The sequence below is a fragment of the Malania oleifera genome, chromosome 7 (assembly GCF_029873635.1).
Source record: "Malania oleifera isolate guangnan ecotype guangnan chromosome 7, ASM2987363v1, whole genome shotgun sequence".
In the NCBI taxonomy this organism is placed as follows: Eukaryota; Viridiplantae; Streptophyta; class Magnoliopsida; order Santalales; family Ximeniaceae; genus Malania; species Malania oleifera.
The window spans coordinates 17,077,872-17,101,009 of NC_080423.1; the positions used below are offsets into that span (position 1 = coordinate 17,077,872).

Genomic DNA, 23,138 nt, shown 5'->3' on the forward strand with positions numbered 1-23,138 from the left:
TATCAATGAAAATTGCACGTTGTTGCAACTAAAAATAAAATCCATCTTTTCTCAAAAACAAAGTGTTTGACACCGTCTTTCATTTAAAACTTGGAAAGAGGATGCCATCTTTTCTATCACTCAGACTCTCTCCCTCCCACCCTCTCTTTCTCTCTCTCAAAAACACTAGGAGGAATGATGGACCGCTTTTCTTGACTTTTCTCTCATAAAGCCTGTCAAACCTTACCCTTCGTGTAGTCAGAGTTCACTGAACAATTTGCAACATTATCTTATTGCTCTATGATATCATGTACGATAATTTATTTTTTTGCAGGGGAGGGAGATTAATTTATCACAAAAATTATTCTGAGAGACCTCTAAAATAGATGTTGATCGTGAATGAGAAGATTGGTTACGGAGAAAAATGAGGATGGATTCGTATTCACATACATGAGAATTATATAGCAACAAGAACAATCTTTGATTTCTTTTTGAAAGGATGTATATGGATTTTTTTTTTGGAGAAATAAGACTATTCCAATTACGATACTCGTGGAGAAAAAATCGTAAGAAATGCAAAGAAGAGGTATCTTTCACCTAGTAGAGAAGATATGAACTGATACTAAGGATAATTGAAAAAGATATGAACTGGTACTTTATAAGGACAATTGAAACTTAAAATGTTTATCTCAAACAAGTTATGAATAAAATACATTGGGCAGAAGCACACAGTACCATATGGTGATGCAAAGTGAGAATGTTGGTCTGTGATAAAACTTTAAAAACCTTAACTAGAATATATTGTAATTAAAGAAATTATATAGTATGTCATCAATTTATATAATTCAATTACGAATTCCCTTCTCGTTGTAAAATTCCGGTATGAGGATTCAAGGCTAGCTTGATAGTTAGGTCTACTAGAGTCTAGAGGTACTGCAGACTTGGGTCTAGGTCCTTTTACAGGTTTGGACATTACCACAGCCCTTTTTTCCTTCAAAAAGGAAAGATAGATTCTTTATTTATTTATTTAAAAGCATGTAAATTTATTTGAAATAGAGTAACAAAAACTCCATTCCTTTGTATGAGGGTACTTCTTGAACTGGCTGCCATTGTCAGAGTCTCGAATTTTCTGACTGCATAACCCATTGGCAATACACAGGCCTTTAGCTGTGTGACCATCCCAAACCTGATCACCTGCCCAGATACATATGCCTTGACATGGCTTTAAGGAATTCGTTTTCTATTTCTAGAGCCCAGTAAAATAAATGTTAAGGATTACTAATAAATAGAAATAGGCCTTAAGATGGCTTTAAGGAGTTGGTTAAACATAAACCTAGGTTATTCTGACTCTGTCCTGTGAGGCAGAAATTCTATAGGACTACCAGCTTGTTGCTGGCTTAGCGCAAAAAAAAAAGGAGCAAGTCACTCACTTAGAACATGTCCCAAGTTTGTGTAGAAATGTGGTTGGGCTTAAGTATTTTGGCCCAGCCTGGTTTTGCAATCTTATGTTCATAACATGACTTGCGTTCTCGCTCTTGCTCCCTCTTCTAGGTTCTCTGATGGTTTCACTCAAAGTTGGGTATGGAAGAAAGATTCCACAAATCGGTAGAAGACAAATCCTACAAGCTGGTGCAGATCAAAAGTAAAACTTTCAGTATGCACTTGGAAAAGTTGGGGTAGGGGGCTTTATTTGACTGGGGGAGAATTCTCAGATTTGCAGCTGGTGGATAAGGATTACTTATCAACTACAATATGGTTTTGTTAATGTTTGCCATTGTAGTTATTGAGGTTGGAGCAGGTCAGTCACTCTAGGTAGTTCAGCAAGTAAAAATACTGGGTGGCAGTTAAAATAAAATAATTATAATTTTTTTCTGAAGCTGGGTCTAAGATCGAATGGCAAGGGTCAATCGATCTTCATTCCTGGTGTTATGGAAGGGGAAGGTTGGCATAGATTTCTGCAAGAGATACAGGAGCTTGTAGGATTGGAGGAGATGTGCAAAGTCGAGGCTTTAGTGCTTAACCTTCGAGGAATCAAGATTGTTAGGAGTTGGAAGTAGGTTCTTTCCGGCACTTTAGAGGCAGTGATGGGTGGATGGCGTTGTGAGAGTTGCAGAAGTTACCAATCAGCAAGCTTTGGAGTGGCAGTGGCTAGTTGTTCAGGAGGCTTTGAGGAAACTAGGGTTTGTGAATGCAAGGGGACAAATGTGTGTACAACAGAAAGTGGAGTGGGCCTTGAATGGGTTAGGCCAAGGATATTTAATGATACAATTTTGTTTAATAAAAATCAAGCACCTTTTAAGGGATGTTGTGGATTTAGATGGGCAGATGTTGGATTGGTTGTGAATGAATTTTTTATGTCAGCTCTCATCAAAAGTGCAAGGATAGCGATAGAATTGTAGAAATTGTAGAAGGAGGGAGAAAAGAGGGAGGTAAAAAACTTAGATTAGAAGAGGTAAGGAGAGATAGAGAGGGAAGAGACTAATGGGAGAAGAAAGTGAGAGAGAAAGAGAAAGAGATAAGGGAGATAAAAGACATTGGGTCTGTTTAACGCTGTTTATTGAGTGATGTTTGTTCAGTTGAGTTGGAGATCCCCTTACAATAACCATTACACATATTTGTACCCTTCTAGGGTCAAAACCTACGTTAATTCTACGATTACAAGCATAAATTCAAAATAATAAATCCTAATAATAGAGGAAGTTTATAAAACATTTAAAACCTAATCATAAATTGGACTGTTTCATAACATTAAAGGTTCAAATTATTATAGGTAACTTGCTTGTTCATTGCTTATCCGTCCTGTCCCTTAATGATGAGCAACCTTTGCTTGATGAGTTACGCGACCATCGTTGCTAGTTGATTTGGTGTTCTATGTTGCCTAGGTGATAAGCGATTTTGTCTCATAGAAGATTTGTGTCTTGCCTGCTGTGTTTGACTTACGCTCATCTAGGCGATTTTGCATTTAGTCACTTCCCTAAGTAGGTGATGTGTGATTCACCTTGTTAGGTGAGCTCTTTTTTATGACTACTATTTTAGTTAGACGATCACCATCACATTCTGAGGAGCTACACAATTATGGTACAATCAAATTTATTTGGCTCAACTTTTGGAGAATAAGTCATGTGCTTGTAAGGGGAGTGTGGTCCATTTGCAACATTTGTTGGTACAACATCTGATGGTTTACACCCTTTTTTTTTTTTTTGAGATCTTTATTTCAACATTTGTTGGTTAAAAGGGGTATATGGTTAGCCTATTCAGAGGGAAAGGAAGTCCGACTGATGGTGGTAAAATCAAGGCTAGGAAGGGACGCATGAACTGGCTAATGTGCAGTGCTCTATCAACTATGATCGGAAGGGTTTGAACTTTGAAACGAGGTTTTCTTAGGTGGTGCTTTGTTTAGGTTTTTGTTGGGGGTGGGGGGTGGGGGGAGTCGTGTTAGGTTCTCTTTCTCTTTGTTTTAATCTTCTTTTTTAAGGATATTGTGTCCTTTCTTGCTTGTATTATCTTTTTCTCATTATATATCTTCTTTTTTATCCAAAAAAAAAAAAAACTTTATAAGCATTTTGATACCCCTTTACATCAGGGTATTGAAAATTTATGCCCATTTGGAATATGTATTGATAGCTCTTGTAGAATACTTTTTCTAGGATCTAGTTGACACTCAGCAGAAGTAATTATGGTAATTTGACTGACTACTAAAGTTGGACATTGCACAGGTTTCTCGGCTTGTAAGGTTATTGTCAGCCTGTCTGGCTGTGTGATGGGAAACTCTTACATTTTCTGCGGGTGTTATGTTTGAATTGCATATTTAGGACGATTGAGGCCTTGACTTGTCAAAAATAGTTTTGTTTTTCATTTCCAGTTTTTCAAGTAGTTACAAAAATACAACATTGTTTTCTTGATTTCCTCTAGAAAATAAGGTGACTAAGTATTTTAGGGGGGTGTTTGATCTTAGGAATGTGATGCCATGATATCTTGTTCCCATGTTTATTTGGACACCAAAATCTGAAATGGTGGGCATCTTAATATTTCTAGAAATGAAGGATTTCCACAAAATGGGCATCCTGTTCCCCTTCTCCCATGGTTAAGTTTCATGCTACGAAGCATTGATACCAACATGAGACACGAATATGACATGAAACTGACGCAACAATACAAAATGTTGAAAAAAAACTACGTTAAACTTGGGTATAATGATCTTCATATAGGATGCTTCCAGATAGGAATCAAACCCTTGGTAAAAACGGGATTAAACAATGCTTTACTGATTTGTCTTAGAGATGCTAGGATTACAAATTATATGGAATCAATTTTAGGAATGGTAGAAGTTTTCCTGACCAACGGACCAATATACTTTAATTGCTTTCTAGACTTTACCATAGGTTTGAATGCTGATGACCATAAAGTAAAATGTTTAGTTTTGGATATACAAACACACAATTACAAATTTCTTCGAGAATCAAGTCCGTACAAAATTAGTTTATAAAATTCATTGCAGACACTTAAGCTCAGGACTTATTCCTCATTTTAATCCACCAAATATACCTGCTGGAGAAGCGATTTTTTATGAAGCCTCTTCTCATGTTAATGTAATGATACCAAGAACCCTTAGGTGGGACGAAATAAGTTTAGCACACCAATGGATAAAACTAAGAGTCCTTCCTGCACAAGTCCAACCTCCAAATAGGTCATTTGGAGGATATGTCAAATATGAGTCAGGAGACATAGGAATAAAATGCCAAAGAGAAAAATCAGATGTAGAATCTGTTGAAAATATTTACACAAGACCATCTATTTCTAGACAGATTTTTTTCTATTCCAAGACACATAATTACAGATTTTGAAAAATTTAGACTATCAACTTCAAGAGAAGATCCCCTTACAAAAATGAAAGGAATACAAATAGAAGAACAAATAGCTCAACTAGTTTATAAAGAACCTAAAAAGTCTCTCAACAACTCAATCTCAAATTTATGAATGTAATGTTCTAGACAGATTTTGTTATAGACAAAGAAAAAGTAAGAAAAGAATTTTTATCAGGGGAAAATAGGAATTTAAGAAAATATTTTTCCAAAAAAACTTTAAAGAAAAGATTGAAAAATACAAAAGTAGATGGTATGAAGACATGACAAAGATGGAAAAGAATATTCCTTTCTTTGAATGGTTTAAAAATAGAAGGCATATAGAAAGAATTGCTCCACTATTGACAAAACAGGGAGAGTTTGCAAAACAAATCATGATCTTGTTGCAGGAAATCATCCTCCAAAAGAGAAAATTTATCTACAAAACAAAGATAATGAAATTCAGTGTCACCCGTTTGCAATGGCTGACAATTTCAACCCCAAACAATCTGTAATGCAACAACATGTACAAATTATGATTAGGCAAAACAACAGTACAAATGAATATTTATTTACTCTAGGAGAATAGTTGAATAGAATAGAGAGTTATGAGATTGAAAAATTAGATAAGATAGATAAATAAATAAATTAGAAAAGGGCAAAAAAGGCATAGAACAACAAGTTCACTTGCCACAAACTTTTCCGCTTAGTCAAAAGAAGAAAGAGAAAAAAGAACTAGGAACAGGATTCAAATTTCCTGATCCATCATATATAAAGGGATGTTTTGACAAAGAAGAAATTTGAAATCATTATTATTAATGGTTATGGTTATGGCTAAATTTTTTAGCAAAGGGTGGGCCTTCGATCAATGATAAGGTTACTCTTTTGTGACTACTTGACCATGGATTTGAGTCAAGGAAACAACTTCTCTGTATAAAAATACTGGTGTGGCTATGTACACTATGAGGACCTTCCTCCTATCCTCGCAAAGCAGGAAGCGTTGTGGCCTGGGATGCCCTTTTTAATAGTTAGAATTTTGAGACCATATTGCCCCCACTTTTTTGGTTAATTACGTTATTAAATGTTGATTTTTTGTTTAATTTATGATTTTTGTAAGTTATAGGACATGGATTTAGTTATGTACAGTTCTTAGTGGCTTTTTATTTTGAAAATATAATTATTCTTCACATATTGTTTATATGCCTATCAAGGGCATAATAGTCATCTTCTTTGCCTGATTGCCATGTCGGAATAAACACTAGCATAGGCTTCTTGTGTGCATTATGGGGAATCTTATAATGCAAACCAAACAAAAACATTCCAATGTCCCGTCACAAGAAATGATATTCCTAGGAATGTCATTCTATGAGAATATTTTTTATGTTGGGAACCAAAAACCCCCTTGGGGTTTCTTTAGCTGTGGTAAACAATTTTCATTTTCAATTTTTAATTTTTCAAAGTTACAAAAAATGCCATCTTACTTCCAGTTTTCCAACATTTGTATAGAAAAGTCAGAAAACAACAAAAAGTTGTCTTCTAGCTTTTTTATAAAAATGTTGTAAAACTGGAATAAAATGTGGCATTTTTGTAATTTTATAGAAAATAGGAAATGGAAAATAACGTACCCGTAGTTTTTCCCGTTGATTCTAGCTCAAGCTATCTTTTGTGCACGAAAGTTGAGGAAAATTATTGAGCTAGTGAATCCATGTGATGTAGAACAAATATAAGAATTTATATATATATAGAAGAAGAAGAAGAAGAAGAAGAAGAAGAGAAGCAGCAGCAGCAGGAATACAAAACAGAAAAAAGAACAGAGAAGGGGAAGGAACAGAACAGGGGTGAGAGACAGAATTAGAAGAGAGATAAGAGAAGGAAGAAGGAGAAGAGAGGAGGAGGAAGAAGAATAACAGCAGAACCTGCGGGGGAAAGAGAGAGAGAGAGAGAGATGGAGGGAAACTGCAATCCGATCTAAACAATAACTGTTAAATAACTTACATGTCCAGTACTTATACCCATGGTCTTAAATTTCCACAAAATTGTCAAAATTTCCGTCAAAATTTCCAGTTTCTGTCACCCTTGAAATCAAAATGGCAGTTGATTTCTGTTTTACATAATTTCCGTTGAAATTTTAACGAATCATCCAAAATTTATCTATATCTCGAAATTATAGCGAAACTTGACAAAATGTTAACTATAAAATGAAATTTCCTTGGAATTCAAATGAGAGGTTTAGGAGCGAAGTGAAATTGCACTCTTAATTTGTTATATTATTTACTGAAACCAAATAATTATTACGATGGCTTTTTAAATTATATGAAAAAATATACTTACAACAACATTTTATCTTACCATTCATATCTAAATTATCATTATTTGTATAATAAATAATATTTAAATGATTTATGAATTTCATTTGTATTAACTGAGAATATGTTTAATGTACATTATTTAATAAATATGTTTGATACACATATTATATTACAACTTTTCCACTTCATATACAACATAGATGTGTTCAACTTGTAATATATTAGTCCTAAAACTTATATTATTATGTCTACTAACCATTTCTAATTCCATGCTTTACTACTAATTTCCATTATTTTTTAAAATTGAAATCGAAATTGACATTGAAATCGAAGTTTCCATTGAAATTTCCGTACTTTTGGAGCTTGGAAATTTGAGTCGAAATCAAAATTTACAACCTTGCTTATACCCACTACTAACTAAAACACATATTTACATAAAAAGCCCCAATAAAACAAGAAATTATAAAGTAACCCCAAAGTACTTAAATACACAAAATAAACCTAAATTGACTAAACTTCTAAAATAACAAGAGTTTTCCTGAGTTATCCATTGGTGGTTCTCCATCCAACTCCCCATGTTAGAAAAAACTTGACCTCGAGTTTTGTAATGGCGTAGTAGCTTTAGCTCCATGTGCGGGAACAAAGTCAAACTTGTAGGCAAATCAAGAGGAGGCACGATCTGCATTGCATCGTCAATCACCATTGGAGAATATGTAGAAGATCCTCCAACTGCAAGTAGCATAGAAGGCTGCAATGTCCTCTGATAAAATAACAAGTCCTCCAAACAAAGAAATCAATTTAATATCCAAAACAATTGGCAGCTCAAGCAAATATGCATTCAGTCCATATTCTAAGATGATGGACAATGTTCCACTAGATTTGATTAAGGAAAATGTAGAGGGAGAAATGAAAGGTTTGGAGGCGCAATTTTACTGGATTTAGGAGAAATACTCTCAAGAGGATTTCCAAAAATAGGTTCCATGATTGAAGAATTTTCAACAAACTCTATAGCAGCCGAAAGTTCCTTGCTCTTTGGGTTAGAAATGGAAAATTAAGGTTGAAGAGCAAGGTCATGGGCAAACATATATGTCCTAGTAGTTGGCAACTCATCTTGCTGTTCGTTCCAAGTCTTAACAACCTAGTTTGGTGACAAAACAAGGTTCATTTTTGGCCTAGAGGCTCCAACAATGCTTAGGGTCACTAAAGACAAGTTTACGTCCTTATTAAGAGAAGATTCATGACTCATGTTCACAGAAGAATCAAGAAATTGTGCACTAGTTATATACAAATCATTTATGTAGTCATGATATTCTATTATGCAACAATTTTGGTGGACACTCTTGATATCATCAACAAGTTGAGTTCTCTTGAACATCTTGGGTGGGCCTATGACTACCTTGTAACCATTGAGAAGATTCATGAGTTACGTGTTATGTTTGTTATTCTAGACGTTAGGTTGCTTTAGTGGTTTGTTACCACTCTGCCAATAAATCCCTATTGTTAAGGGTTAGTTGTTTGATTGAATTAGTCTTACCACGATATTAGGAACTGTTAAACGTGGGCTGTTTTTTTTCTGTTTTTCAAGCTTTGCTTTGTAAGGCTACAAGATAGCCAAGTTAACTTTTCAATTAATTGAACTGAGACTCCTTCCAAAATTTCCTTTTATCAGTTTCAGTCATGGTTTTAAATAAAGGCCGCGACCGTTACGTAACGCCGTTACGTAAAGGTTTTTTGGGTTGCCGATACCGTTACACACCGCGAAATCAGTGGGAAGAAAAATCACAGCCGTAGCGGCCGTTACGGACCGCGACCTTTACGTAAAGGCCGCTACGGCCATTACGTAACCGCTACAGGACTGTTACACCAAAAAAATATTTTATTGTTTACTTTTTCTTCTCACTTTTTCTCTCTCTTTCACATATCATTCTCAATATACCAAGTGGCAAGAGGGGAAAAGATTATAATGAGGATGACAATGATTCAAAATTTACTTTTTCTTTAAATACTCACAATAGATGCATTAATTAACAATTTCAAAATACTAACTTGTTAGGAATTTTTTTTTAATAATATTAGTAATGTGATATTTATGTTCTTTATTTTTCAACTTCAACCTTCTTTCTTTTCTAGCTATTTTATATTTATATTATTCGTATGTCTTATGTGTCTAATAGACTAATGGAGTGTATAATGTATTTTATTTTATTAATTCATTTAGCACACATAAGAATTTATCACAGATAAGAACAATGAGAAGTATAAATACGCTCACACACGTAATTTTCTATCAATGATGGTTTAAAACAAATGTTAACTTGTTGCCCTTACCAAATAACTTAGTTACTCGAACTAAAGGGTCCAAAATACACTAAAACCCTTTCTAAGAATGGCCAAAAGCTTAAAACATGCAAGTACGCTAATATGCACAAGGTTGTGCGTGCTTCAAAAAAATTCACGGCCGTTACACCCGCTTCCCGTTATGTAACATCCGCTACTCCTGCTTCCCGTTACACCTGTTACCGTTACGTTACGCTACCCGCTACCGCGATTTAAAACCATGGTTTCAGTTTCATAGGCTTTCCTGATTTTTAACATTCGGTATCAGAGCCAGGTCACAGGGCCTGGTTAAAATTAGAAGCAGCAGTGTTCTACGTGTGTAGTGATTGAAGCACGATGACAGAAAGTTCTTTTGTGCAGCCAGCAGTTCCGAAATTTGATGGGCATTATGATCATTGGGCGATGCTCATGGAAAACTTCTTGCGTTCTAAGGAGTACTGGGGCTTGGTGGAAAATGGGATTCCTGTAGCAGCGGAAGGTCTCACAGATGCTCAGAGGAAGAACCTTGAAGATCAGAAGTTGAAAGATTTGAAAGCAAAGAACTATCTATTTCAAGCAATAGATCGTTCGATCTTGGAGACAATCCTCAACAAGGACACAACAAAGAACATATGGGATTCTTTGAAGCAAAAGTATCAAGGTACAACACGCGTAAAGTGTGCTCACTTGCAAGCTCTCCGAAAAGATTTTGAAATTCTTCACATGAAGGCAGGAGAATCTGTGAATGAGTTTTTTGCTCGGACTCTTACCATAGCCAACAAGATGAAAGCAAATGGTGAGGACAAGGGAGATGTTGCTGTAGTTGAAAAGATTTTGAGATCCATGACTCCAAAGTTTGATTATGTTGTGTGTTCCATTGAGGAGTCTAAGAATATAGACACCTTAACCATTGATGAGTTGCAAAGCAGCCTGCTTGTGCATGAACAACGCATGAGTTCTCATGTGGAAGAAGAACACGCTTTAAAGATTACTCATGGAGATCAATTTGGAGGAAGGGGTCGAGGACGTGGAAGTTTTAGAGGAAGAGGAAGGGGACGAGGCAGACAAAGCTTCGACAAGGCCACAGTGGAGTGCTATTACTGTCATAAGCTAGGGCATTTTCAATGGGAATGTCCAAGCAAGGAAAAGGAAGCCAACTATGCTCAAACTCAAGAAGAGATGTTACTGATGGCTTGTGATGATATGATTAAGGCCAATGGAGAAGATATGTGGTTCCTTGACTCGGGATGCAGCAATCATATGTGTGGAAAGAAGGAATACTTCTCAGATTTTGATGGAAGTTTCAGAATTTCTGTGAAGCTGCGCAACAATTCAAGTATGGTTGTAATGGGAAAGAGCAATGTACGGCTACAAGTTAATGGAAGAGCACAGATTATCACAGGAGTATTCTATGTGCCGGAGCTGAAGAACAATTTACTAAGTATTGGGCAATTACAAGAAAAGGGGCTTAACATTCTGTTTCAAGGTAAAAAGTGTAAAGTGTTTCATCCTGAGAAAGGCTTAATAATGGAGACGAAGATGGCTTCAAATCGAATGTTCATACTGCATGCTATATCTCAGCCTATAGCATCTACTTGTTTTAACACAATCACGGAAGATATGGTGCAACTTTGGCATTATAGATATGGACACTTGAGCTTTAAGGGCTTAAAGACTCTTCAGCAGAAGAAGATGGTGAATGGTTTACCACAGTTTAAGTCTCCCTCAAGGCTATGTAAGGCTTGTTTAGTAGGGAAGCAACAAAGGTTCTCATTTCCAAGGACAAGCACCTGTAGAGCTTCACAAATTCTTCAATTAGTGCATGCTGATATTTGTGGACCAATCAAGCCCATCTCAAATGGCAAGAAGAGGTATTTAATTACTTTCATTGATGACTAGTAGAAAAACATGGGTTTATTTTTTGATGGAAAAATCAGAAGCTTTAGCTGTTTTTAAGAGTTTTAAGATACATGTTGAGAAGGAGACAAACTCGTTCATTAAAGTATTACGTACTGATCGAGGAGGAGAGTTTACATCACAAGAGTTCATCAATTTTTGTGATGTAAATGGCATACGAAGACAATTGACAGCCGCCTACACACCACAACAGAATGGAGTTGCAGAACAGAAGAATAGAACTATTATGAATATGGTTCATAGTATGATTTCCGAAAAGCAATTTCCAAAAACTTTCTGGCCTGAAGCAGTAAATTGGACAGTGCACGTCTTAAATCGAAGTCCAACAGTGGCAATAAAAAATAAGACCCCAGAAGAAGCTTGGAGTGGAGTTAAGCCTTCAGTTGAGCATTTTAGAGTCTTTGGATGTATTTCCCATGTTCATGTGCCTGACAGTAAAAGAACTAAGCTGGATGATAAAAGCTTTAGTTGTGTTTTGTTGGGAGTTAGTGAGGAATCCAAGGCTTATAGGCTTTATGATCCAGTTTCACAAAGAATCATAATAAGTAGGGATGTTGTATTCGAAGAAGACAAGAATTGGGATTGGGACAAGAAACATGAAGAATCCATTGTATGTGACTTGGAATGGGGTGATCTTGAGGAGGAAGCAGCTATGTTTGAAGATAATGAAGAGGGGAGCGAATATGAATTTGACCCTGCAGCAAATGATCCTAAAGCTAATGCAGACGCAGCCGAAGAGAATTTTTCCTCAGATTCCTTGATTGAAGAAAGCTCTCCTAGCTCGAATGAAGGGAAAAATAGGAGACCACCAATCTGGATGAGAGATTATGAAACAGGAGAAGTAGACAAATACAAGGCTAGGCTTGTAGCGAAGGGGTATACTCAGCAACATGGGGTAGACTATACTGAAGTATTTGCACCTGTGGCACGCATGGAGACAATTCGATTGGTGATAGCACTTGCAGCTCAAAGAGGATGGACTATCTACCAATTAGATGTGAAATCTGCATTTTTACATGGTAAGTTGAATGAAGTGGTTTTTGTGGAGCAGCCTTGTGGTTATGTGCAAAAGAGAAATGAACAGAAGGTTTACAAGTTAAAGAAGGCACTTTATGGGCTTAAGCAAGCACCCCGTGCTTGGTACAGCCGTATAGAGGCCTATTTCATGAAAGAAGGCTTTGAGAAGTGTGACTACGAGCATACTTTGTTCATAAGACGAGCAAAGAAGGCAAAGTATTAATTGTAAGTCTCTACGTTTATGATCTCATTTTTACTGGAAATGATGAATTAATGTTTGCTGAGTTTAAATATTCCATGAAGCATGAGTTTGACATGACAGATCTTGGTAAGATGAAGTATTTCCTTGGTCTTGAAGTTTTGCAAAGATCTGATGGTGTTTTTATCAGTCAAAAGAAGTATGCTTTGGAGGTGCTGCAACGGTTTGGAATGGACAAAAGTAATTCTGTACATAATCCTATTATTTCTGGCTTTAAGCTCGTGAAAGATGAAGGTGGAGTTAAGGTGGACAAGACTTACTATAAACAGATTGTGGGTAGTCTCATGTATCCGACAGCTACTCGACCTGACATGATGTTTGTGGTGAGTCTTATCAGTAGATATATGGAGAATCCTACTGAGCTTCATTTACAGGCAGCAAAAAGGGTGCTGAGATATTTGAAAGGTACAACTGGGTTTGGAATTTTCTATAAGAAGGGAGGAGATAATGAACTTGTGGCATACACTGATAGTGATTATGCTGGAGATTCGGAGGACAGAAAAAGTACTACAGGCTATCTGTTTTTGCTGAGTTCAGGAGCAGTATCCTGGTCATCAAGAAAACAACCAGTAGTAAGTCTATCTACCACAGAGGCAGAGTTTATTGCTGCAGCTTCATGTGCATGTCAAGCAATATGGTTGAAAAGGATGTTGGGAAAGCTGGGTCAGAATCAAGGCAAGTCAACTATTATTCGTTGTGATAGTAGTTCTGCAATCAAACTCTCAAAGAACCCAGTAATGCATGGTTGTAGTAAGCACATAGATGTACGCTTCCATTTTCTTCGAGAGCTCACAAAGGCTGGTACAGTGGAGCTGGTGCATTGTGGGACACGAGAACAGTTGGCTGATGTGATGACTAAACCACTAAAGCTGGACGTTTTCTTGAACCTGCGAGGGCTGTTGGGAGTTTGTTCTGAGATGGATATAAACTGAGTGCTTGAAGCATTCAGTTTAAGGGAGAAATTGTTATGTTTGTTATTCTAGACGTTAGGTTGCTTTAGTGGTTTGTTACCACTCTGCCAATAAATCCCTATTGTTAAGGGTTAGTTGTTTGATCGAATTAGTCTTACCACGATATTAGGAACTGTTAAACATGGGCTGTTTTTTTTTCTGTTTTTCAAGCTTTTCTTTGTAAGGCTATAAGATAGCCAAGTTAACTTTTCAATTAATTGAACTGAGACTTCTTCCAAAATTTCCTTTTATCAGTTTCAGTTTCATAGGCTTTCCTGATTTTTAACATTACGTCCACTGGAGAATCACAAAATGTGGACTAGTAATATGCAAATAATTTATGTAGTCGTGATATTCAATTATACAAGAATTTGCATGGGCACTTCTGACTTTTGGTTGTTTATCCTCAGCAATTTGAGTTTTCTCTTGAACATCTTGGGAGGATCTAGGAATACCTCATGACCATGGAGAAACTGATCTAGACTGATGAAATTCTTCAAAATAGAAAGTGGGGTTATGGGTTGGTAGCTGGAGAAATCTCTCAGCTTCCAAAACCATATGGTAAGCCTCAAATAGAGTTGTGGGGTGTTGTTCAACATTTATATACCGTCTGATTTCATCCCTCAACCCTTTCTTGAACAAAATTACCATTCTAGGTTCCTTATTAAGAGCACGCCGATAAATGAGGTCTCTAAAATTAAGGTAATAATTGATGACACTAGTTGAAAGTTGTTTAAGACTGCAGAGTTGGTCTAGTAATTGAGAATTGCCAATGAGGTAGGAACCAGATATATAGAGCCTACTATTTTAACTGGAGAGTAAATATGGACCAATGCAAATTCAGACAAGTACCTAATAGATAAGCAACATTAAATTAACTTCTATGGAGTCCAAGTACTGTATGTTCGTACAATGTTACCAAAAGCTCCTTTCTTTGACTTTGTAGTTTCTAGATCTTCTTCAAATATTTACACTTCAATTTCTCACAGATGCTCCAAGAAAATTCCACTTGTATACTCGGAAAATGATGCTGGCATGCTGAATTTATCCTCCAAAAATATGTACTAAACAATTGAAGAGTTCAAATCAACATTGAACTCTCACGGAGGAAAACAATTTTGTGGCTGTAAAAATCTAAAAACACAGCAGCAATGCCTCAATCTGGATGCTGCAGACCTTCAAAACTCTGAAATCTGCTAGGGCAGCCCAAGATTAGGCTGCATTTGACCTTACGAAGCCACCCAAGCTTGATATTTCAATATTCACTCAGAAAGATTCAAAATATCTGGAAAAAAATCCAAATTCTCGAGGCTGGAAGCAATTTCTCACGAATCTGGGCAAAGCAGGGGAAGTCCAGCAACATCCTTACGTGCGTGGCTGGATCGTGAGCCCCCAGCAATCGACCTATGGCGATGGGGTTCTGGTTGGTGGTAGATTAGGGAGTGGGGATTCCAGTGAGGGTGGTGTAGCAAAAAGAAATGCAAGAAATGGGGATTTAGAGGGGCTGCCGGCTTGGGTAGCTTCTGGTGGCTCATGGGGGCCACCCCCTTGTCGGATGGAGATGATCTTGAAGGGGAAGGGGTTTCGGTGGTGTCTATCTACGATGGTGAAGGAGGTTCTGTGAAATGATGCCTGGACTTTAGGGTTTTGAAGCCAGTGGCACAACTGTAATTTCCTGGATAAGTTGCAGGCTGATGATTGCTCCTGTTTTCTGGGATTTTCCTGCGACTTCTGACTTGTTATTGCAGCTAAGAATCCTGTTAGAGTAGATACAATTTAATGGATTTGTTTTGAGTTTTTGGATGAACTTTTAATGGGGATTGTTGTAGGAGTTGCAAATCTGATGGAAGAACAACAGGAGGGAAGTCTGGTGCTCTGATACCAATTTGATGTAGGACAAATATTAGAATTTATATATATATATGTATAAAGATAGAATTGAGAGAAGAAGAAGAAGAAGAAGAGAAGCAGCAGCAGCAGGAATACAAAGAGAGAAGGGGAAGGAACAAACCAGGGGTGAGAGACAGAATTAGAAGAGAGATAAGTTAAGGAAGAAGGACAAGAGCGGAGGAAGAAGAAGAAGAACAGCAGAGCCTGCGGGAGAGAGAGAGAGAGAGGGAAACTGCAATCTGATCCAAACAACAACTGTAAAATAACTTACATGTCCAGTACTTATACCCACTACTAACTAAAACACATTTACATAAAAGCCCCAAAAAAACAAGAAATTATAAAATAACCCCAAAGTACTTAAATACGCAGAATAAACCTAAATTGACTGAACTTCTAAAATAACAAGAGTTTTCCAGAACTAAAATATAAAAAACTAGATACAATATGAACAGCTAAAATTCTCCAATGGTGGTTCCCCATCACCATGTCAAAATTTTCTCAAAAAGGTGGCAGTGGAGATGTTTTGTGGAAACTTTACACAGGTTATTTTGGTTTACATTTGTGCGCTTGGAAACTTTGAAATTGGAAATGGATAGCACAAAACTTTCCATTCCTGCAAATTTTGACTTTTAAACGCCTTGCAGATGGTAGGCACGGAGGAAGCCATGGTCACGGGGGTTCTCATCGACAAAGTAGAGGTATTCTCCTTACACTGTTTCTACTGCATGGCTTTTCAATCTATTTATTTATAGTAAAGAAAGTCTTTATTGATAAATAATATGAGTTTTGCATTTTGAGAAAAACAGAATACCATTGGAAGCGACACCGTGAGGATGACTGCCATCCACCAGAGATGTCAAGAAAAACTTCAGATCATGAATCTAGGAGAAACTCTGACCCTGATTCTCGACCGGTAATTTATTATTGGTTTGTGTATTTCTTCTGCTCTCCTACGTTCTTTTATACCAACAATTGTTGTAACTTGTAATTGCCGAATTGTTGCAAATGGCACATTGCATCAGAATTTATATGTTTCTGTTTGAATGGAAGTGAAACCTGTGAAACCTGCTAAAACTTTTTTTTGCTGAAATGGCATCAATGCCTTATCATTAGCAAAAATGGTGGAATTGCCACCATTGCGGACAATGTTAACGCTGTCCATGTTTAGGTGGTGAAGTTCTGAATTCATGGTCTTCCTGTTCATATTTCAACATTCTTTTTGATGCTACAGGAAAAGAATCCACGTTTTCGAGAAAGCGGCGACTCTGATGATGATGATGATGATGATCGGAAGCGATGACCATAGTCAGTTTGCTTTATATTTTTCAGTCAAAAAATAAGTGACTAAAATTTTTGCATCCTTGTTGAAAGAGCTGCAGCCCAAATTGTATAGGAGGCTGAATCAAGTAATCTTCTTGAGGGAACTTTGATGCAATGGATGCTTATTTTTCAGCGGCTATCATCTGTGTGTTATAATGATAAGATGAGCAAATGCCAATCAGCAATTTTAGCATGGTGCTTTGACTTCAGAAATATGTTTGAGCTATGGTCATTGGCTCATCCTAAACAGCAACAGAAACTCTTTTGATTTATGATTTTGAACTGACTAGGAACTTGTTTCAGCAGCACTGGGACCCTGTCCTCTGGATGGCCTGGATTTTTTTTTTAGTTACTGAAAATGTAATTGAGACTGTAAGGTGGCCATCATGTGTGGTCTGTCTGGAATTTTTGAGCTTGCTTAGAATTTATGGCGTCTTTGATTTTTCCCTCAAGACCACCGAGCAGAGTTATGTGTTCTCTAAAGATTTGAATGAGTAGGAATTTACCTGTTATCACACCAGTTTCGTTTGATAAGAGGATAAAATTTGCAGGCTTCAACCTGTGCGCAGCCGGGTCATGTTCAGCCAGCTTGAATTGCAACTCCGAACCTCAGGCCGGGACATTTGTAATTATATATATATATTTAATTTTTTTTCTTTTTGAATTATAGTCTCAGGCAAAGTCATTTTCATTTTAAAAAAGCATTGACAGTAGAGCTGCTATAATATTTCAAATGCTTAAATTTCTGGTATGGCATCATGGGTGGGTCGGTGTGGAATTTGGAGAGGGTCAAATCTGAACGCTGGTGTTAATTTGAGGGGCCTGCAATCTGCATCACATTCCGGCCTGCAATTGCTAGACAAGTTCACAGATGTTGGGTATGGTCCCTACCAATGGTATTCTGGCTGCATAGGGACTCTTAAATCTTCCCTCTAAAACATAAAATATTATGTAGAGTGTAATTGGAGAGCACATTTTAAAAATTGTTTTCTAGACGGACACTTTGTGAAAAACCCTTTCTAGGACAAAGATTGTTAACTGACCACTAGGGATGGGAAAGAAAAAAAAAATTGAAATAAATTGCAAAATCGAACCAAACTGAAACAAAAAATCAATTACCCATTTCTTTGATTTGGAGTTTTTAGTTTCCCTGATTAATGATTAGGCTTCGATTCAGTGCATTCAGTAGCCATGATTAACCAGAGTGAACTAATATACTGTAAATATATAAAAGTATATATTATATAGATGTATATATTAATATTTAATAATTTGAACAAAAAGCTTTTAACAATTTAGACCTTGAATTGGTTATCCTTTTGTTTTTCTTCAACTAGAACTTGACTTAGAAATTCATTAATGTTTAATTCATTGCTTATATTTTAAAGGTTGTGCTTGAAGCTGATTTGAATTTTGTAAGTTTGTTACTTTTTATTAATGCTTAAGTTTTAAAATTTATGTGTAATTTATAATAGGTGAAAAAAATATTAATTAGAAGTGACTTCAAACCTCTAAATTGTATCTAGCTATTTTAATTGGTTAATTGTAGGATATTGGCTTAAAAATTGATTAACCAAATATCAATTTGGTTAATGATTTGAGGTATGCCATACCAATCACAAAAATAATAATAAATGGTGGAAGAAGACAGTAATGCATGCATGAAGGTTATATTTCTTAATCCAGTTTTCCAAAAAAAATTAGCAAATGTCAATTGCTTTTCTAGTTTATGGAAAGTTTCCATAGAAAGTTTTTAAAAAAGTTTTTTGCTATTGAAATTTAAAATATCCACTTAAATGTTAGAAAATTAAAAAAGAATTTGATAACTTTTAAAAACACTTTATATATACAAATACACACACACACACACATACACAGAAGGTTCTAAGAAAGCTAAGGTATACACAATTGAGCATGCAATAGATTAGACATGCACGGGAGTAGTTACAAATTGAGCGCTAGAAGCAAGAGGATGTCTGGATTGTGAGTGTATAAGCGAAAATAACAAGTGAGAAGTAAGAATTCTCGGGTCATCCTTTGCATTCACATTCTATGGCACATCTCATGAATAATCAAACCATCAGTGTTAAACCTACATTGTAACTGATTTAAAAATTAGTGATGTAATTTATTTGATCAGTCATGATAAACAAATCATTTGAATGCTGATGCAAGCAATTGTGAACGGAGGGACTGTCCTCTACCCCTACCAAGGAGAGAATCTCCTCAAAGCTTCTGGCATGCATCTCCAACTGTGCTAAGAGACTACTAGTGCCCAGGCAGGCAATTAGATGTTTCTCCAACCCATGGAAAGGCGCAGCACCCAAATGCCCTTTGTTCTAGCTTGAAGTCGAGTCCTCTGATTACCTAAATTGTGCAGCAAATCAATTCCAGACAAAAATCTGGACATGTAAATTGTAAACTGACATATATGAACAAAAGAGAATATGAAGCATGACTTCAGAGCTTTCTTTTGCCGATGAAGCATACCACAAGTTTTTCAATAGATTACTATTAAGATTAAGATATTTGATAAATGTACAGCATCGATCAAAACTGTATTCAATATATACTGCACTCATCATCCTTGCCATGGACTTGGATGGGCAGACAATTGACATAACATTAAACCCTGCATCTTATGCCTCTCATGAGTACAGGGCAGATAGGAAAAATTATCCTGACAAGAACCAAATCTGAGACGCTATGTCAGCACAGGTAAACCACATTCTGGCAGTTGGTTTTGTATCAACTCACTCAACTTCTTCGATGATTCTTCTTCTACGTAATGGTACTGTCGAAATGCTTCCTGGAGCACTATGAGCTTTCCTCCTCTGCTCTTTCCTCCTCTGAGCTTCAATCATAGTGCGTCTGAGAGCAGCTGCCTTGTATATTGGTTTCGGCAAGTGCCTGTGCCTGCACAATCACCACCCAAGCTTAAAATGAGTACTGAAGAGATTTTTTCCCATTTGCAGAGTGATTGTTTGCAAACTCTTGATATATAAATTTGCAGCTCTATTTAAACCCACAATTTGCCTATCTAAGCGCGCTAACAACAAGAAGAAGCAGCCTTAAGTCCCACTAGGTGGGGTCGGCTATATGAATCATTCTCTGTCAATTTACCCGGTTCAGAGCATTTTCCTTGAGGGCTATTAAATTCTTCCTCACTACCTCATTCCAAGTAATTTTAGACCTACCCCTACTCCTTTTCATGCCAGAAATCATAACTCACTCACTCCCCCCACAGGTGCTCTACTAGGCCTGCATTTTAAATGCCCAAACCATCTAAGTTGCCCCTCCGTTATCTTGTTTTCAACCAGTGCTATGCTTAAATTTTTGCGTATATGTTCATTTCTTACTTTATCTTTTAATGTTAAACCACTCATTCACATAAGCATACGCATCTTACTTTATCTTTTAATGTTAAACCACTCATTCACATAAGCATACGCATCTTAGCAACTTTCATTATTTGTATATGTTGTTTCTTAGTTGCCTCTCCTAATAAAATTAATGACTATAACCCATTCACAATTTATGTAGTCAAAGGTACCAATAAGAACTACTATTTACATGCGTAAACTCCTAATTCTATAAAAACTCTAAATTTAAACGTATGGTGAAATGCTGAGCTAACTAAAGGGTTTGTGGTGGGCAAAAACTGAACTACAAAAGCCAGCTCGTGTAACAAGGCAGAAACATGGTTTAAAACCTGGACCAGTGAACAACCAGGTAAAGCTACACGCCTAGAACGGCTATAAAGGATAAAGGAGCAAGACATATATTATTTGCAAGTTTCTCTAACATTGAGTAATAATGGATACAAGATTGCCATAAATCTTCTTTTGGGTCTTTAAGTACATAATGTCATTCAGCAATTCACTGTAGGCATCATGCTTCCCACAACTAGAGGTCAAAAGAAAAACCTACCAAACTGAACAAACCAACAATACCAAGAAAAAAAAAACAGAGCATTCTTTGTATCTTCAGTTTGACGTTTATAAAAAAAAAAAAAAAAAGGCATTTCAGGTTCTTTTGATTTCCAAGCATGACCAATCATTGTAAAAAAAAAAAAAAACTGAACTGAGAGTTAATTATGTTGTCTGAAAAATATTTCTATATATAGTGGCAATGTTTAGAAGTTTCCAAATTTTCTTCAAAAGCATATGCATGGAAAGTAAAAAAATTTTAATTTCAGCATGTTTTGCTTTGGTTCAATTTTAGAACGATGAAAATTTTGTTGGCTTTAAAATTTCTCAAAAATTGGGTTTGGCATAAGAAATCCTTAAAACCAACCAAACCAAACCAATTACACCCCTAACTAAGACGCTTCCAATTGTAAGGGCATCCTCCTTAGATCCCAGATCCATGGAAAGTGAAAATGTGTATACTGACTCTAAATTTTCTCAAGGGTCTAACACCAAGATTTTATAGCATCTGGAGAAGAACTGTAAGCAGTCGAGCAAATTTATTTGAAACCCATCTTACCTCACAATACGTTTGACCTCAGGAAGGTGCTTGTAACGATTCTTAACAGCCTCAAGATATTCATGGTTTTTACGCTCCCTTGGAAGAAGCTGCAGGCATGTAAAATGAACGAGTCAAGATTTAGTTTAGGATGCAATAATATAGAAAAGACTCCAAAAAACCTGGAGGTAGAAAATAAAACAATGAAAATTATGCTTCTATCAAGTGTGTGCAACTCAATTGATCATCTGTACCTTTGTGCTGCACTAATATTATTTGTGTCTTAAAAATCATAATCGATATTGATTATTAATTCAATGAATAAATATCCAATTAATAAAATATATATAAAGAAGAAGAAGAAGAAGAAGAAGAAGAAGAACTTTCCAGTTCCTTCAGTAAGAGTTAAGATCATGCACAAAGACTGATAATGATCAACAGTCCACAGTTTTTAGAGGGGCACCCACCACCTTAGCAGTAAAGTAAATCTTTCCAACTCCTAAAATTCCTTTCAAATCTCTAAAAAATGGTCAGACACTTCATTTTTAATAATGGCATCACAAGACACTCTAATTAACCCAAAATTTAATCAAAAGAGCCAGAAATATGAAAAAGTATAATTTTCTTACAACTCCCAGCTGTTCTGATGCTTTAGCTTTCCAAAGCCGAAGGTTGGCATCATCACTCCCAGAAATGACATAAGATGCATCACAGCTGAATTTGACACAAAATACCCTGCATAATTGATAAAGTCCAGTTAGAACACAGAAAATTAATAGTAGACCATTATCCCATTAAGATCCTTCAATGCTACTGAATCTAAAAAATATCAAGAGTGTGAATTCCAGCACAAAATCAAATTTCCTTACAGAAGATGTGTAGCAGAAACAAAAGTTAAGAGCCATGTTTATTGTTCACAAACTGTGACATAATTACTGCTCAAGCTGCTAACTGTTATTATCTTTCGGGAGCTTTTCTGGCATAAGATTTTTTTTTAATAGAAAAAGAAAATTTTTTTATTAGAATAAGACTGCAACAGAGGACAAGGAATCCTCATACACAAAGGGAAAACAAAAAATGAAAACTCTCAGGTCAATAAAGCCTTCTAATCATGCTTAACATCCTTAAAAAAAGTACCCTTAAAACCTAAAGTGATGCCAATTACCATCTGTCTCAAAGCAAAGGGATGCCAAAGACCATTTCTTGCCAGTAAAGATGGGTGATTTCTGTTCTGACCAAATTCCCCAAAAAAGGTAAACAGAACACACCTTTGGCAACAACCAGCATCCTCACTCTACCCAAATCTGGTTAAAAGAAATACTCAATGGGACAGACTCAAACCTCACCAAAATGAGCCAAACAATCTATTTCACATGCCCCAAGTAAATGAACAGTGTAAAAATAAATGGGAAGTCCCCGAAATAATAGCCAACAGTCTAATACCCTAGTAGATCTGATCTTTTTAGGCATGAATGTGATGACAGTAGAATTAACACTTCTCCCCAAGACATCATTCCCATCAAACACTGAAAAATTTTTAATAGGTCCTCCCTCGCCAGATCCCAGAACTCCTGACAAAAGCAATGTTAAGCCCATCTGGACCTGGAGCCTTAACCGATTAATCCTCTCCAAGCCAAACACCAGCAGCAGCAGCAGCATAACATCCTCTTTGTCAAAAAGCCTCTTCAATGAAGGACCTTGTGTATTAGAGATGAGGATTCCAATCCAACAGCACAATCATCAGCCTAAAAAAATAATCCTCGTCTGTATACAGATTTCTTAAAAAACAAGTTACTTCATCTACAATCATCTGAGCATCCCTCATCCACCTCCCATTCCTCATTTCCAAATCTCTAAAATATAGTACGTA

The 23,138-nt window shown here is 36.4% G+C and overlaps 2 protein-coding genes across 4 annotated transcripts in view; one reads left to right on the top strand and one right to left on the bottom strand.

The window, feature by feature from the left end:
- LOC131160484 (nuclear cap-binding protein subunit 2-like) overlaps positions 1-17,253 on the top strand; it is a 31,261-nt gene extending 14,008 nt beyond the window's left edge. For 2 of the 3 annotated variants that reach the window (XM_058116221.1, XM_058116218.1), the window contains exons 7-9: positions 16,126-16,179; positions 16,288-16,394; positions 16,713-17,253. In XM_058116221.1, the coding sequence (XP_057972204.1) occupies positions 16,126-16,179; positions 16,288-16,394; positions 16,713-16,781 (230 nt within the window). In that variant the 3' untranslated portion in view covers positions 16,782-17,253. Of the gene's footprint in view, positions 1-16,125; positions 16,180-16,287 lie in introns of all 3 variants that reach the window. The other variant, XM_058116219.1, reaches the window with a different exon arrangement.
- Positions 17,254-19,297: 2,044 nt separating this feature from the next.
- The window catches only part of LOC131160495 (uncharacterized), a 45,978-nt gene continuing 42,137 nt past the window's right edge, over positions 19,298-23,138 (bottom strand). Inside the window, exons 16-18 of the mRNA XM_058116255.1 lie at positions 21,898-22,003; positions 21,290-21,378; positions 19,298-19,717 (exon numbers count right to left, since the gene is read on the bottom strand). Of these exons, the coding sequence (XP_057972238.1) occupies positions 19,555-19,717; positions 21,290-21,378; positions 21,898-22,003 (358 nt within the window). The 3' untranslated portion in view covers positions 19,298-19,554. The remainder of the gene's footprint in view (positions 19,718-21,289; positions 21,379-21,897; positions 22,004-23,138) is intronic.